The sequence below is a fragment of the Crassostrea angulata genome, chromosome 1 (genome assembly GCF_025612915.1).
Source record: "Crassostrea angulata isolate pt1a10 chromosome 1, ASM2561291v2, whole genome shotgun sequence".
Taxonomy (NCBI): domain Eukaryota; kingdom Metazoa; phylum Mollusca; class Bivalvia; order Ostreida; family Ostreidae; genus Magallana; species Magallana angulata.
In genome coordinates this window covers 4,148,260-4,165,822 of record NC_069111.1, presented here as the reverse complement: position 1 = coordinate 4,165,822, position 17,563 = coordinate 4,148,260, and the positions used below count along the sequence as shown (strand labels likewise).

The 17,563-nt window shown below is 35.6% G+C and overlaps 1 protein-coding gene and 1 long non-coding RNA gene across 2 annotated transcripts; one reads left to right on the top strand and one right to left on the bottom strand.

The window, feature by feature from the left end:
* Window positions 1-60: 60 nt before the first annotated feature.
* On the bottom strand, window positions 61-17,563 carry LOC128163990 (FMRFamide receptor-like). The gene is made up of 2 exons (XM_052827700.1): window positions 16,591-17,563; window positions 61-1,956 (listed from the first exon to the last, which is right to left on the bottom strand). The coding sequence occupies exon 2, from the start codon at window positions 1,942-1,944 to the stop codon at window positions 751-753; it is 1,194 nt and encodes a 397-aa protein (XP_052683660.1). The 5' UTR covers window positions 1,945-1,956; window positions 16,591-17,563; the 3' UTR covers window positions 61-750.
* On the top strand, window positions 4,931-5,977 carry LOC128164000 (uncharacterized). Its single transcript, XR_008240888.1, has 3 exons — window positions 4,931-5,291; window positions 5,624-5,686; window positions 5,910-5,977. It is a non-coding gene; the product is annotated as an uncharacterized LOC128164000 (long non-coding RNA).

The window sequence follows — 17,563 nt, the reverse complement described above, 5'->3', positions numbered from 1 at the left end:
GCACGCAGGGTTTTTATTCTTAAAGATATGTCCCAATACATTTATGCAGCACATTTTCTTGAAATATTTGATAGTTATAAATAAATCCAGGTTACAAACGATGTTTATTAAATAGTATGCATATCCCCTTTGAAACGTCCCATCTAGCTTTTCATTTTTCAATACACGGTCAAAAAATAAAAGGTCTACAGGATTTTTGCAATGCCTGAAACAGCCTGAAAGCCACCAGGCGTATGATAACATTAAAAATGTGGGAGGCGTCCCGATAATTTCGAATGGGAAGATGTTATAATGTGTCCCATTACAAATCCCCATAGGAGTTGTTTTTCGGTCATGCGAGTTTCTCAGGTAAAAAACAGACGATTATCAATAAAGAAGTCCTGGACTCTACCCCTTTTCATCAATTTCATTTGTACTTAATTAACAGTTATCAATTAAGAATAAAAATTGCCAAAGTGACGGAAATTTTGGAGCGTGGGTGGGGCATATCTTTTCTTACCAGTTAAGCTGTGTATTGGTAAATACAATGTAATTTAATATGGTGTTTCATATAATATCAAGATATAATCAAAATGTTTTCTTGACCCCCTCAAACAAAAGATGACGTCATTTAAGCATGTTTTTATCTTCTTTAGGGCTTCCTTGTCACAATTTACCGAGTTATATATTTAACACATGTTCAAATGTTTAACTTGTTATATTTGTCTTACTTATCTTTCTCTAAACATGTTATACACTAGTACAATTACATCACTCGGTCGTCAACTTCAAACGTTTGCTTGACTCTGACAGTGTGTCTCGTTTTGATCTGCATGATGACGTAGTAGTGGTTGTACTACTGGCGTACCTCGAAGATCGCCACATTCTGCTGCTGGAGCCACGTGCAGTCTTCCGAATTTTACGCCAACCACAAAACACTTTAGTGAATGTCCTGCGAAATCTACTGCTAAAATAAGAGTAAAGCAGGAAGTTTCCTGATGCGTTCATAATCACTAACAGGTTACATATATTTCCAGATATCAAGATGAAAGTCATTTGAGACCTATACAAATTGTTGGCGTCTAGATACGTCCTGTACATCAGTAGGACGGTCCAGGGTAGCTGGCACAGTAGGAAGATGAGCACCACCGTTATTAGCATCGTCGTGACTTTATGTTGCTCGCTTTGTTGGCGGGAATTTTCTCCCACCACCGAGAAATTAGACAACTCGTTCCTACGTTTGTTGGCTTGCCAAACAGATTTGATTAACACACTGTTGAATACAAAAAGAAAGACGAACGGCACAAACGTGAAGAAGGTGACGAACCACCAGTAGTATCCAATTGAGTACGACTCGGACTTTCCGAAAGACGTCTGCTCGCAGGAAAATGTCGTCGTATTATTACTATGAGATTCTATGATTTCCATTTCGAAAAATTCTGGAAACGTATTCACTAAGGAGATCCCAAAAACAAGGAGTGAGAGTATCTTCGCTTTGCCCACGGTACACCACACCTTACCCCTCATAGGGTGGCAGACACCGATGTACCTCTCGATGGTGAATGCAACCGTGAGCCACACGGCGGTGTTTCCGAACAAGTCCGAGAGAACCCGAGCACGGGGTATGAAATAAAAGGCGGATTCGGGTTGCTCTGGTAGGTTGCAATGAACAAAAGACAAAGTGAAAGTAAAAATCAGGTACAGCATGTCAGATACAGCAAGAGCAGAGAGGTACACGTTTGTTGAACTGCGCATCTTCCGGTTGCGCAATACAATAATATTTAAAATATTTCCTATGATTCCAGCTGAAGCTATGATAGGGATCAGAATCTGTTTTACAATAATCCGGGTTACTTGCAGAGATGTCGCTGCTTCTTCAAAGTCTGAAGAAATGTCTTTGTTTCCACTCGAGTCATTTGTGGCTGTCTCTGTAATGTTCGGTAGGATCGTTGCGATCATCGACATAGTTGTAAATGTCTGAAAAAAAGATTCAAATTTTATTCACATCTTAAGATAGTGCGTAAGTAATATCGACCATTGATTACCAAATATACAGATACATGCAATATTATTAAAAGGTTAGTGAAGGTGTGAAGAATTTCTTTTGGATTTAGAGATAAAGCTTATTATCTACTAATGTGTCAAATTATTATGTATCAATTTTTGAATAACTGTAATACTTCAAAAAGATCTGTCACATTACTGATACTATGCTAAATTGGGAAAAAATACTAAAATGGTATAGAGTTGTCTTATTTCCTAGAATTTCTTAACATTCCTAAGGGTTTTATCTTCTATTGTCCTTTGCTTCTTATCTTCATTTTTCTTATATTTGAACATTAACTTGAAGAGGTTGAAAAGAAATATTATCTAAAAGTACAAAAACAAAAAACAAAACAAAAACCATTGGTCATTTCATGAAACAAAACAAAAACCAACTGATTTCTCAAAAATTAAATTTAATGCATAGAAATATAGCTGGCAGACTAAATGTTGTAATCTGTTTGGAAAAGTAAAACCGCTTCAGCATGATCAGCTTAAGACACTTAATTAGCTTTACAGGAAATTCAAGTTTTCAAGTTTTCAAAATGAATACAAAGCCCCCCCCCCCCCCCCAAAAAAAAAAAAATCGGAAAAAATGAACAATAAATGAATCCATTGATTTTTGTCATATTAGATAAGAATGAAAGTCTTCATACAAGAAAATAATTCGGTATATTGCACTTATCAGAATTCTTTGTATAATGTATATGATAAAAGATGTCCTGTAATTGAAGCATCGTCCGTTACGCTCCGTGAATTTCAGTCTGATATTTTATCAAATTTCCGCTTCAAATATGTTCTGTCATAAAGCTCGTTGTTAATTTGAAGAGATTGGAAAATCTTACTAATAGACAACTCTGCCATACAAAACCCCAAATCAATTACGTTCTGTGAATGAAATCCATTGATTTGAAATAAAATTGTACAATCTGTGAGCTATTTGAGCCGCGATAATTTGTGTTGAGTCGGTGGGCTGACACCGAACCATGATCTATGCCCGCATTACAATTGTTGATATCTTTTTGTTTCTCTTCTCAAGCATCTCCGCCGACGCGGATTTCTGCTCTGTTTCCAGAAGTTTATCAAGACTAAGACTCCATCTTCACTTATTTATCATGCTTTAACCATATGCATTTTAGAGACAAATATATACCTTATGTGACTTAGCTCTTCACACGAATTTTACCTGAAAAGTATCACATAAAATATGTGTTTAAAAGATATTTTCCGAATAAACGATTGATCATTGTTTAAAGGGAAAATTCTCTTGAGGAAATATATATGACTTCATATTTGGTTTTGAGGTTGAAAATACTCTTAAGGTAATCATTTAAAGACACTGTGTTGTGAATTAAGGTAGTCCATCCATATCTAAGGCAAATTTAACAATTTTGATTGATCTATACTACATCAAATATGTATTTTAAAGTTACTATGAGGCTGACACAAACCTAACTCGGAAGTCTGAATGTAGTCAGTTAAATGAACTTTTTGCACTTAAAACTTTTTTAAAGAGTTGTCTGCCCATTTGGAAAATTTAAAAAAATCATTTTCTGAAAATATGTATGGTTAATTATGAATTATTTTAGCATATTCGAAGAAAGGGAAAGCATTTGCAACTTTTTACCAAGAGAAGTGTGAGAAAATTACTTGTACTAAAGAAATATATTTAAAAATGCATTTTTCCCATATACTTTAATGTTAACCTCAACATATGATAAATTTGTTAATATTCATTTTTTTTTAATTTCAAAGGTGAATCTTTATTATTTAATAAAACCCTTAAAATCACTCTGAGATTTTTGTGATCAAACTTGAAATCTATTAGGTATGAAATATGATAGTTATGGATGGACTACCTTAAAACTAAACATACAGTACAAAGTGTATACATTGTATTTTCAAGTAAAACGATAATAAAATCATATATTTACATTCAATTCTTTCCCTCTATTAAATTGCATCGGTTGATTTGAGTGGTATTTACGCATAACACAGAAGACCCATTCACCAAATCTGGGGCGTAGGAATACATTCATCATTCCTTCAGTACATGTATTTCTCGAAGAACATGAACTGATTCTTCTCGCGACTTCAAACCGGATCACGACCTGATATTATACTTACGCTGATTAATATTTTGATGTGAATATATTTTGACGGTTAAATGAATTCAATTGATTAATTTCTTAGTGTACCAAAAGTAAATTCATTAAATCACAGAAAGAAAAATAAAATTGTGTAATTAGAATTCAAAACGCTCTGCACTATTTTTGTCAGCATAACTTGGATGTTCCAATGGCTCTTCCGTTAATTTCGCATTACTCGTTGAATAAGTCAGAGCTTTTTAAAAATAATCATGTTTGCGAGAAAGAAATAAATGTTTAAAAACGTAAATATAAGCATTGAATCGTTATTTTTTGAAAGATGTGGTCTCATAACTGCAACGGTGTGTTCAAATAAGTTATCATAACGCGCTAGCGCGCGTTTTTCAATTTGTATGCACACACCGTTGCAGTTATGAGACCACAGCTTTCAAAAAATAATGATTCAATGCTTAACGAGGCCGAGTACAGAACGAGTACGCACGCTTTCGCGCAGCGTTTCATTTGTATTGTGACGTCATCTTTTTGCTTGGTTGACGCCATGGCGTGATAGTTTTAACTGCAGATATTCAGCGAAATTTGTTGAAAATGGCTCGTTTAATGCGTAAAATTAATGTTATATTGTGGAATAAACATAACTGTCTCGAAGTATAAGCTATATTTGGGCTCGGGTCGAAAACGTGAAGAGGGTTCAGCAGGCCTAACCCTCTGTCACGTTTTCTTAACCCGCCTAAATATAGCTTAATTCATATATTTCAAGACAGTAACCATGTATTTTATCAATGACCCTTAATATTGTAAGAGTATGAAAATTGTTGATTTGAATAAATAAATAAAGTTATTGTAATATAAATAAATAAAGTCATTATAATTAATACATCTAAACAGTACACGTATAAAAAGTAAGATCCACCCTCTCTTTTAATTCATACACATGTACATATACCCTTAGGGCAGTACTTGATCATGAGTTGGTCAGTGGATATTTGTGATCTTGGTTTTTATTGGTTGTTTGTGTCAGGTTGAATTTGGTTGGTTTGTATATTTTGCTTTATGTGTTTTACCGCCAAGTTTGACAATCTTTGTCTGGACATTGACCAGAACAGACTATATATTTATATAGAGAAGTAATTTAATTTTGGACCAGACCTTGTTCTTTTTCTGGTAAGTTATATTAAGTATACTAATATCCTATAACACTTACTACTAATAAATTGATTATCCTATAAATTGCAGAAAACATTAATTCAGTCCATGATCACAAACTAATGAGTATGAATGAATTAGAATGAAAAGATATTTTTTTATATGGAATACAGTGTTGATTATAAAGATCAATATATGGTTTATTTATTATAGTATTAATTGATTCTCAAATCAATTGTATATAAGAATTTTATGAAGATCAGATATTTGATTAAATTGGTCATTTATAAGATCAATTAGATTATATTTCAGTAATAAGTATTTTTAGAATTATTTTGTTCGAATTACAGAATCAGTCAATGTCAATTTAATCTCACCACGCAATCGGTGTATGAGCCTGTTCCCATAGAATGGTGAGAAAGTGTTTTTAAATATTTTTTTAATCTGATTAATATATTTTATGACTTATTTTGGAGAAATGTAATTCATGTACATTATAAGAGTTACCTCCCGCTAAATGTTTAAAGTACAATTATAGTAAGATAATGTAAAAATATTATCTTGATGGAAATACATATATATTGTACTAATGTTATATTTTGATATAAATTATATTATTGTTTTATGATATTTCAGGGCTTAAATATACATTGCAAATTTTAAAGTCACTGTGTCCGGATACGAATAAACGAACCATACAGATATCTTTGTTGTCAGTTATTTTAAACAAAGACTGTAACATTTTGGCGCCCACGTTGGGACCCAGTGACTTTATATGTAATTGGAGCTGGAAAGACTTCACCAACCCTACCCAGTGAACTGTGGACCATGACGACCATTGCCAGTGTATTCCTATTGAACCATGACTAGTGTTCCGCGCCTGTGTTCCTAAATTGACTGGGATCCGCGCATCTATTGTTATTCCTAGGATCAGCTGTTCAACTCATTGACAGAGTACAACACGTGCAAACAAACTGTGTATCTCACCTGGTGAGTCGTATAGATATAAGACTTTGGTGCACCATATTGACATTAGTAATTTGCGTGCGCGCATGTATGCACACTTTACCTCAAGGTAGACAAGTCTTGATTTATTATAATTCATAAAACTGTTGAAAGAATTGGTATACCACAAAGCATGTAAATCTGTGATTTCTTTAGTTTGACAGTGCACTTTAGTATAAGTTATCCAGATTTAAATACCTGAGTAATATTGATTGAGACAGGGTTGCTTTTGGCCACAATCCTTAAACCATTTTTTTGTTGAGATATATTTTTGCCCTTTATTGTGAATTGATCATTTGAGTTTGAAATTAAGAACAACAATAGCAAGAAAGGAAGTGTGGGTACAGTATAGTGTAAGTGAAAACATTAACAATTTGCGCACAACCCATATTGTTTTCCCCGTATTTCCAAATATACTAATTATAAAAGCTAATTAGAAAAATATTTGCTGTATACTCTCAAGACTTTTGACAGTTTATTGACAAGACTGACGTGAGATTTGGACTACTTTGCCGGTTGATTGAGTTGGTTTTGCATCATTGTTTATTTTGAGGACGAGTTCAGTGTTGAACAAGTTTTCTGTCGCAGAGTTGTAGTAGTATCAGTCTCAGTGGTTTCTGTGTTGTTTGATAGCTATACACAGTATTTAAAACACACATTTAATTAATTTCCCCTTTAATTTAGTTTTAAGCTTTATCTCCATTGTTTATATATTATTTCTACTCGTATCAAAATCATCGGGTTCGGTTTTCGCCGTTCAAAAATCATCGGGTTCGGTTTTTGCCGTTATAAAAAAATCTAATCGGGCTCGATTTCCGTTATAATTGCGTTTCACCGGAAGTAAACAAAGTGTAATCGAGGAAATTCGCTGTTTCCATTCATCTCGGTATTTTTTCTAGTTTATCTCAATATAGAAAAAGATTTATTGAATTCTTTCGTCATTTGTTTATTGTCATCTTTATATTTGAACTGAATCTTATCTTTCAGGTAGAACTTATTTATTTCTTTGATTCATTTACTTAAAGAAACATTATCAGCTGTTGCTTGCAATAATTTATTGTGCCTTTTGCATACTGTCCAAATTATTTATGGTTCATTTTGAACTACCCTCCTGATTCAAAACAATTCACATTTCTGAATTTGCTATTTCTTGCAGAAAGTTATTCTGTGTGAAATTTAGTTACTCATTTGCTTATACCAACATCTACTTGGATACATGCATTGTATTATTGCATGAATTTGTGTGAATTTTCTTTGATACATTCAATATTACTTGTGTTAGCTACAATCACATAATTTAACACCATGGCAGACACTGAGGAATCAATGTCAACAGAGGAGATAGCCAAAGTGGTATCTGCACTCAAGCAGCTAAAGATGAAACCAAAAGCTGATTCAGCTGAAGATTTCTTATCATGGATGTCATCTGCTGTTCAGGAGAAGAAGATCAAGGAAGAGGTTGTAAGTACTGATACTGCCTCTGCTTCTTCACAACCTGCCAAATCTCTACCTCCTAGTCAGTTCCCTAAAATTCCATTTTTCTCCGGAGATTCTAAGAATGATGCAACATATGAAGTTTGGAGATATGAGGTGGAATGTCTCTATAATGAGTCTTATAGTCCAGATGTCATTCATCATGCTATACGACGCTCACTTAAAGGAGAAGCAAGTCGAGTGGTAATGCATCTTGGACCAGGAGCACGAATATCCTCAATTATACAGAAGCTAGACAGTATTTATGGCACAGTGGCTGAAAAAGAGGACATTCTGTCAGAGTTTTACAGTGCTAGACAGAGAGAGGATGAGGAATGTGCGAGATGGAGTTGTAGATTGGAGGATATTCTAAATAAGGCCATACAGAAAAACCTCATTGACCGTAGTCAGTTCGAGGAGATGCTAAGAACCATGTTCTTTAAGGGACTGCGACCTTCACTTAAAGATATATGTGGACATCTATATGATAAATGCAAATCATTCGATGAATTGAGAACATCTGTGAGAAAATTAGAGATTGAACATCATCCACAAACTACAGAAAAGAAATCAGCTACAGCAAAAGCTGCAACAGTGAAAGATCAGTCAGCTGACAGATTCGATAGCATAGAAGCTAAGATTAATCAGTTAACCACTGAGGTCAGAAGTATGAAGGAAAAAGAGTATTCTTATACTCCTATGCCCCAGCCTTATAGGGCACCAAGACAACCATATCAGAGACGCAGACAGGAAAGAGGAAACAGAGGAGGATATAGGCAATATCCCAGATTTCCTCAGCCCCAAACTACAGATGTTGCTAAGGAACCTCAGAGTTTCAGGGTAAGAGAACCCCCTACTTGTTATAGATGTGGACAGGTAGGCCATATCGCTGTGGGATGCAGAGTTTTAGTCAACCACAGGCGCCAGGCTTTAAACTACAACACGTCAGCACCTGGGGACAAGGAGTTGGCGAGAGAATCAAGAGTCCCAGAGAAAAACAACTAATTGGAAAACCAAATGAAATATCAGTGGCCATCAATGATGTACAATGTACAGCTCTTCTAGATACAGGAGCAACAGTATCCACTCTAAGCGAAGCATTTTATAATCAGTACCTTTCAGACGTAGAGCTTCATTCACTGGACGACGTTATCAATATAGAGTGTGCGGATGGTCAACTGATGCCCTATCTTGGCTATGTATGTGTTGATTTAACACCATTTGGTATTCCATCTTTGAACAAACTAAATGATTGTCTGTTTTTAGTTGTTCCCAAGAGCAATTATAATGCACATGTACCAGTGCTTATAGGAACAAACATCTTACAGAGCCTGATGGATGTGACAAAACAGGAGTTTGGCTCAAGATTTCTGCAGGATGCAGCCATTTACACACCATGGTATTTAGCATTCAGATGCATAGCATTGAGAGAGAGGGAGTTACACAGACATGGTTATGTATTAGGATTAGTAAAGAGTGCTGAGACAGATAGAGTTATCATCCCTCCGAACAGTTATGTGACCATTCTTGGATACTTGGATAAGAAGATTCCTTATCATCAAGTAACTGTCATGATGCAGCAATCTGAAAAATCCTGCATTCCATCTGATGTAGACATAGAAGCTACACTGCATCAGTATGTGTATGAAGAGTGTCAAACAATGCCTGTTACCATCAACAACATAACAACCAGGACTATTTCAATATCCCCAAAAGGAGTGATTTGCGAAATACAGCCTGTTGCTATTGAGGACACAACAGTTGAGAAATCCTCTTTGTCAAGCCCAGAGCAAATTGAGGATATTATATCCAAAATCCAACTCCCAGATGATATTGGAGAAGATGAAAAACAGGACTGTTTGAATTTGTTGAATTCTTACAGGGATATATTCTCAACAGGAGCAACAGACATAGGTACAACGGACAAAGTGAAGCACAGAATTGAACTCCTTGATGAGATACCTTTTAAGCAGAAGTACAGGAGAGTACCACCAGCATTGGTTGAGGAAGTCCGTACTCACATCAAGGATTTACTAGCTGCAGGCATTATCAGACCATCTCATTCTCCGTTTTCATCTAATGTAGTTTTAGTTAGAAAGCATGATGGATCCTTGCGGCTATGTATAGACTATAGGTATCTTAATTCTAGGACTATCAAAGATAATTATGCTCTGCCTAGAATAGAAGAGATTTTAGATTCTCTTTCAGGTAACACCTACTTCAGTGTATTAGACATGAAGTCCGGCTATCATCAGATAGAAATTGCAGAGGAGCATAAGGAGAGAACTGCCTTCACTGTTGGTCCACTTGGGTTTTATGAATTTAACCGCATGAGTTTCGGCCTTGCAAACGCCCCTGCAACCTATCAGCGTCTTCAAGAGCAATGTTTAGGCGACCTTCATCTAAAAATTTGTTTTATATATTTAGATGATTTAATCATATTTTCTAAATCTTTCAGGGAACATCTTAATCGCCTTCAGCAAGTTTTCCAGAGAATTAGAGATTATGGGCTTAAACTTTCTCCCAAAAAGTGTTCCTTACTTATGAAGAAGGTTAAATATGTAGGACACATTGTGTCCGAGCATGGGGTTGAGCCAGACCCTGATAAACTTGCTAAAGTTAAAAACTGGCCTATTCCACAGAATCCTGAAGAGGTAAGACAATTTTTAGGGTTTGCAGGATACTATAGAAAGTTTATTCATGATTTCTCTAAAATTGCTAGACCTTTATTAGATATCATGGCCACAGGAAAAAAATCAAGAAGTAAGAAAGTGGATCCAAAGTGGAGGTGGGAGAAGGAACAGCAAACATCATTTGACCTCATTAAGCAGAAACTTACATCACCACCCGTCCTAGGTTACCCAGACTTCGACAAACCTTTTAAGCTCCATACCGATGCATGTCAGACAGGACTAGGCGCAGTGCTATATCAGGAGCAGGATGGAATGGATAGAGTTATAGCATATGCTAGTCGAGGATTGAGTAGATCTGAAAAGAATTATCCTACTCACAAACTGGAATTTTTGGCACTTAAATGGGCAGTCACAGAAAAATTTTCAGATTACCTTCAAGGCAAAGAATTTGTAGTATACACCGACAATAATCCCCTTACCTATGTTTTAACTTCAGCAAAACTGGATGCAACTGGACATCGATGGATTTCAGCATTAGCTTCATTTAATTTCAAGATCATCTACAAACCAGGAAAAACAAATATAGATGCTGATAGACTATCCAGATTAAAGGAAGTGGAAACAGTATCTAGTGACACCATTAAGGCAATTTGCCAGCTTGCAACTGGACAGCCATATGCAGAATCTCTTGCTATAGATGATGCTATTTGCAACCAAGTACAACCTTGTACAGATATTGGAAAGTATTTGGATATCATGGAAATCCAAAACACAGATCCTACTGTTAGTTTTTGGAAAAACAAGGTACAGGAATGTATTAGACCCAAACGAGAGACACTCATTACTGAAGATGATTTTGTTTACCACAGGAACTTTGCCAAACTTAGAGTAAGAGATGGTATTTTACTCAGAGAAGTCAAAGTAGATGACAATACTCATCAGCAATATGTAATTCCTGCATCAGTGTATCCCACTGTTTTGGAATACTTACATAACAAGATGGGTCATTTAGGGCGAGATAAGACTCTCTCCTTAATTAGGCAAAGATTTTACTGGCCAAAGATGCAGCGTGATGTTTCTGATTGGATCAACTCCTGCGAAAGATGCATTAAGAGCAAGACCAGCAATGAGAGAGCAGAATTGGTCAACATCAGAACATCAGAGCCACTAGAGCTTGTATGCATGGACTATCTCACTCTTGAACCATCGAAAGGAGGAATACAAAATATTTTAGTCATAACCGATCATTTCACACGATATTCAATTGCCGTGCCAACCAAGAACCAAACAGCCAAAACAACAGCAGAAGCTATTTATAACCATTTTATTGTTCATTACGGGATTCCAGCTAAACTTCATTCGGACCAAGGGACAAATTTTTGCAGCAACATCATTAAGGAATTGTGCTCCATATTTGGCATCTCTAAATCCAGGACAACGCCATATCACCCTATGGGTAATGGTATTACAGAGCGATTCAATAGGACATTATTATCAATGCTAGGAACATTAGATAACGCTCAGAAAGCTAATTGGAAAAAGCATATAAACACACTGGTTCACGCATATAACTCTACTAGACATGATACAACTGGGTTCACACCATTCTATCTAATGTTTGGAAGAGAACCAGTTTTGCCAGTAGATGTGGTCTTTGGATTTTCCAGCAGCCATTCTGAGGATAAGTGTACAACTAAGTACATATCCGAGCTGAAGCAAAGACTGCAAGATGCTTACAGACAGGCACAAACAGCAATAAAATCTTCTCAGCAGAAGCAGAAATGCCGTTATGACATAAAAGCAAGAGCCATCACTTTAGAGGAAGGTGACAGAGTTCTCGTCAAGAAAGTGGCATACGACGGCAAACATAAAATTGCTGATAAATGGGAAGATGATATTTATGTCATTTTAGCGAAAGCAAATGATGACATTCCTGTTTATAAAGTCAGACGTGAGGATGGAGAAGGAAGAACTAGAGTTCTTCATAGAAATTTGCTTCTACCTATCGGAACAAAGCTTCCAAGAAGTACTTCTCCTCCTCCAGTTATTCCTAGAAAGAGAAGGAAGGCAGAACCAGTAAGCATTATTACTGAGAATGATTCAGATAGTGACAGTGAATTTTCTTATGTAGATAACTGTGCATTTAGAAATGAAAATTCCCAAGTTACTCCCAGTTTAGATGATGACGATCAATCTACAACTGAGGAAGCTTCAGCAGCTGGTTCAGGGGAGGACGCTTCCCATCAGGATAGAGAGCCTGAGAATCAACCTGAAGAGATCATCAATGATGATGAACCAGAGGATGATGTCAACAATGATGATGATGATGAGAATATCATCCATGATGTTGATAGCACTGATGATGACATCAATGAATCTGATGATTCTGAAGATGAAATGCCTTTCAGAGAAAATGTCGATATACCTACTCCAGCCCCAAGAAGATCTACCAGACAAAGAAAAATGCCAGCATGGACAAAGGAGTTTGTCATGATGAACCAGACACAACCAGATTGGCTACAAAGAGCAGTATTTGTGAAAGGGTTGATGAATGATGGTTCATTACGAGACATTGACCGAAGTAGATGCCAGATGGCTTTACTTAACATTGTGTCTGCTTCTACATGTTCTAATACATGATATTTTTTTTAAATTGTAAATATATGTATTTTATGCCATGTTACTTTTCAGATATATGCAGCTTCCGAGTTGAATGACGTGGAAGTCATTCTGCGACCGGGGGGAGAGTGTAAGAGTATGAAAATTGTTGATTTGAATAAATAAATAAAGTTATTGTAATATAAATAAATAAAGTCATTATAATTAATACATCTAAACAGTACACGTATAAAAAGTAAGATCCACCCTCTCTTTTAATTCATACACATGTACATATACCCTTAGGGCAGTACTTGATCATGAGTTGGTCAGTGGATATTTGTGATCTTGGTTTTTATTGGTTGTTTGTGTCAGGTTGAATTTGGTTGGTTTGTATATTTTGCTTTATGTGTTTTACCGCCAAGTTTGACAATCTTTGTCTGGACATTGACCAGAACAGACTATATATTTATATAGAGAAGTAATTTAATTTTGGACCAGACCTTGTTCTTTTTCTGGTAAGTTATATTAAGTATACTAATATCCTATAACACTTACTACTAATAAATTGATTATCCTATAAATTGCAGAAAACATTAATTCAGTCCATGATCACAAACTAATGAGTATGAATGAATTAGAATGAAAAGATATTTTTTTATATGGAATACAGTGTTGATTATAAAGATCAATATATGGTTTATTTATTATAGTATTAATTGATTCTCAAATCAATTGTATATAAGAATTTTATGAAGATCAGATATTTGATTAAATTGGTCATTTATAAGATCAATTAGATTATATTTCAGTAATAAGTATTTTTAGAATTATTTTGTTCGAATTACAGAATCAGTCAATGTCAATTTAATCTCACCACGCAATCGGTGTATGAGCCTGTTCCCATAGAATGGTGAGAAAGTGTTTTTAAATATTTTTTTAATCTGATTAATATATTTTATGACTTATTTTGGAGAAATGTAATTCATGTACATTATAAGAGTTACCTCCCGCTAAATGTTTAAAGTACAATTATAGTAAGATAATGTAAAAATATTATCTTGATGGAAATACATATATATTGTACTAATGTTATATTTTGATATAAATTATATTATTGTTTTATGATATTTCAGGGCTTAAATATACATTGCAAATTTTAAAGTCACTGTGTCCGGATACGAATAAACGAACCATACAGATATCTTTGTTGTCAGTTATTTTAAACAAAGACTGTAACAATATGTGATGTTATATATTTTATCAATGACTTAAATATGTCTGAATGCTTTAATAATACTATATAGATCACCTTTTCCGCCTTTGTCAAATAAAAAATAGCCATTATCTGACAAATCTGGGAAATTGGGCATACAAAAATCAACTTTGATAAGACCCCTGGAACAAACCAGGAGGTAACAGGTTTTTTTTATTTGACCATTTGATGCCTTTTAGCAATAACTTTAATATGTAGAACAGAAAAAGAAATCCCTAGGGCAGAAGTTTAAAAAAATGTGCAAAATTGATACATTTCAAGCGAAATCCCATAGGGTCCTATGCTAAAGTTTAACAAGCTTTGAGATGACCCCCTAAACAAACGGTGTGGTAAATGTCACAGTCTTATTTTTAAATCTTAAAATAATAATTATTTCAGTAGAAATTCATGTAAAAAATTTCATTAAAAAATCTAGGGCAGAACTAATTAGACCCGGCCTCGTTAAATGTATTAATATTTGTAGCTACGAGATATATCTAGTATTTTTTTAAACTAACATATGTAACGTGTAACGCCGCCTTTTAGTGCTTCTTTGTTTATCTTAATTGAAAAGGTAGCTTAGGCGCTTGATGGCAGTGGCCATTTTTAGACTGTGATTATCTCCTCATAAAAATGAGCTCTGTATAAAGATATATAAAAAACATTCAAATTGTAAAGCTTAGATATTTGGAAGTTTTCTTCCCTATGTTACATTAAAGTTTTAAAATTCAGAGAATTTAAAACTATAACAATTTAAATTGTTCAAGATAGTTTTAAATTCTCTGAATTTTAAAACTTTATTGTAACACCTATATATTAGAAAATGGCTTAATAGTCAGTTATGATGAGGTAGATTTAATGGTAAATTTGTTGACCAACCAGCCTCCTTAAATAGCCAGGGTCACGACCTTGATTAGTTAATTAAACCGATTCCAGAGTCTCACGATAAAGGAAGGCTGCAGATTGGGATGCTCTGGGACATCCCACGACATTAAAGTATTAAAAAATTATTAAATTAAAGTATCAAAATAACAGGATTATGGTAAGCCTCCGTAGTTTTAGATTGAAGAAGAAAATGGTTTTATGAGATCGCCTATAACAAAGCTCGCTAACTTTGTTAATTATAGCAGGATTGTATGGAAATCTCGAAGTCCAAATCGATGGAGTTTCCACGCAACATCCGGGCTTGAGTTTTAATTTCAGAGAAATCTCGTTTAGAGCCAAATGTTTAATTCCTTTTTAATAAGATAAGGGGCTTGCTCAGGATCCTGCCGTTTATAACTTGAAATAAAATCTTTTCGTATTTTTGAAATAGTGGTCTCCTTTACAAGTTTTAGTGATTAGGAGCGATCGCATGGCACTGAACATAATGATTAAGAAAAGGGATAAGTTTCGGTAAACGACTCCTTTGTTAGGCGCTAGATATTCATTCCCGATAATTATTCGGCCCACAAACTCTTCAAACACTCTGATACAAGGGATATTCGGGGTCTTTTGAACGAAACCCACAAACATCGTTGATTTCTGCATCAATAAAAATCTGAAATTCATGAAAATTTATTTTGTTCCTCAGAATCATCCATAAGATCTTATATTCTCTCTCTCTCTCTCTCTCTCTCTCTCTCTCTCTCTCTCTCTCTCTCTCTCTCTCTCAGAGACATGCCTCAAGTTTACGAAGTAAACATAATATATTTAAAAATTTCTCAATTATGATCCATTTTATATCAATTCATGTTAAGCAAACGCGATGGCTCGTGAAAGTGCGAAATTAAAACCAGACAAGCCTAACCGTATAGATGCGTTCGTTATATCTCTTAAAAAGTATCTTCGAGCATCGAACGTAACCGCGTGTGAAATATAGTTGTGAGTTTTTGAAGACATCGTTTTCCTCTCAATTAGAACTGGTAAATCTGTCTCCAATTAGCGGTCAGCCGGAACTTACTAGTGGACGGGAAATGTCACCTACGGTGCCGGAGTAAATCTGTCTGTTGTCCTGCCGACTCGGGAATCCATCCTTCTTGTTTCTCTCAGATAATCGCTCCTGTCAATGGTGTTCCTGGACCATAATCTCCAGCCTGCGAGGGATAATCATGATGGTCACCAGGAAACAAACACATCATCGTCTGATCGGAAATACGTTCTTCTGAGACTTTTATGTACATAAAGGATCCATAGGTGGTCACTGAGAAGCATGTCTCAAACAGCGCACGCGACCCTTCAAAGTCGAAAGAGTTTAGTGAAAAGTGCTTATACAAAAAGCACATGGCCTTGGGGTCGAGATACATTTACTTATAACCTCCTCCCACCCGATAATAAAACCGCAAAACCAGAAAGTAATAATAAAAATACTTACTTTTTTAACTTCAGTTGAAATGGTTTTGTATTGTCTTCATCACTGCTTCATCTACAACACCTACTGTCAAAGTCCTTAATAATTACACCGTGGCAAGTTCTAACACATAAAAAAACAGACTTAAAGCACAAATCCACATCGCATTCCCACCTCCGATCTGATCGTTGTCTATTGAACTTTTGGGCTGTGTTTGTCCATAAAAAACGTGGATGTCAAGCCTCCACAATTGCCTTGTTTCGTTGTTTGTAAAATGGTAATCGTAGAAGACTTTAGATTAATGGTCTGGCACGGTATTTCTATGACCGATTGCCTATACCTCTCCAAGTGGGCCGCCAGCGGTTCTTGGTCCCCACCAATATATTACCAGCGATTAATTACCACAAATCCTCATCTACATTGCCTGTCCCTCGTCAACAGATCTCATTTCTCCTCATCCAAGATCTTTGTTATTGCATTCAAATGTGTTGCAGACGGACAAAAAAATCACGGATTTGGCGGCGTCCCCGTCTAATAGCACAACAGGACCGCGGATACTGTGACACAGCTGAATATGTCTCTTTTCCGTTAAATTACCTCAAATGTTTCCAGCAATCGTAATCAAGAACCCAACTTACTAAATTCCCACTATATACAATATTGTAGAACTCGTTACATTAAACGCCAGCCAAAAATATCCAGATATTTCACAAATCAAAATTTACCAATTAAAACTTTTTTGTTTTTTGTGGTCAACTGTCGCATGTTGGTATAAAGCCTCTGTGTCCGTTCTTCATACGGTCAGTACGGCCAAGTGTCCCTTAATATCGCCGATCTCTGTGGAAAAAACAGATTTAACAGCATTTGCTCAAGTTGTCGGATCCCATTACCGGTTACCGTAGAACCATTGCGAGCCCTGCTGCTGAGGAACTCTCCGGAATCCTATGGCCGTGTATCGGGAGAACCCAGTGGTTCACAGCGGGTCAGAAATACACAA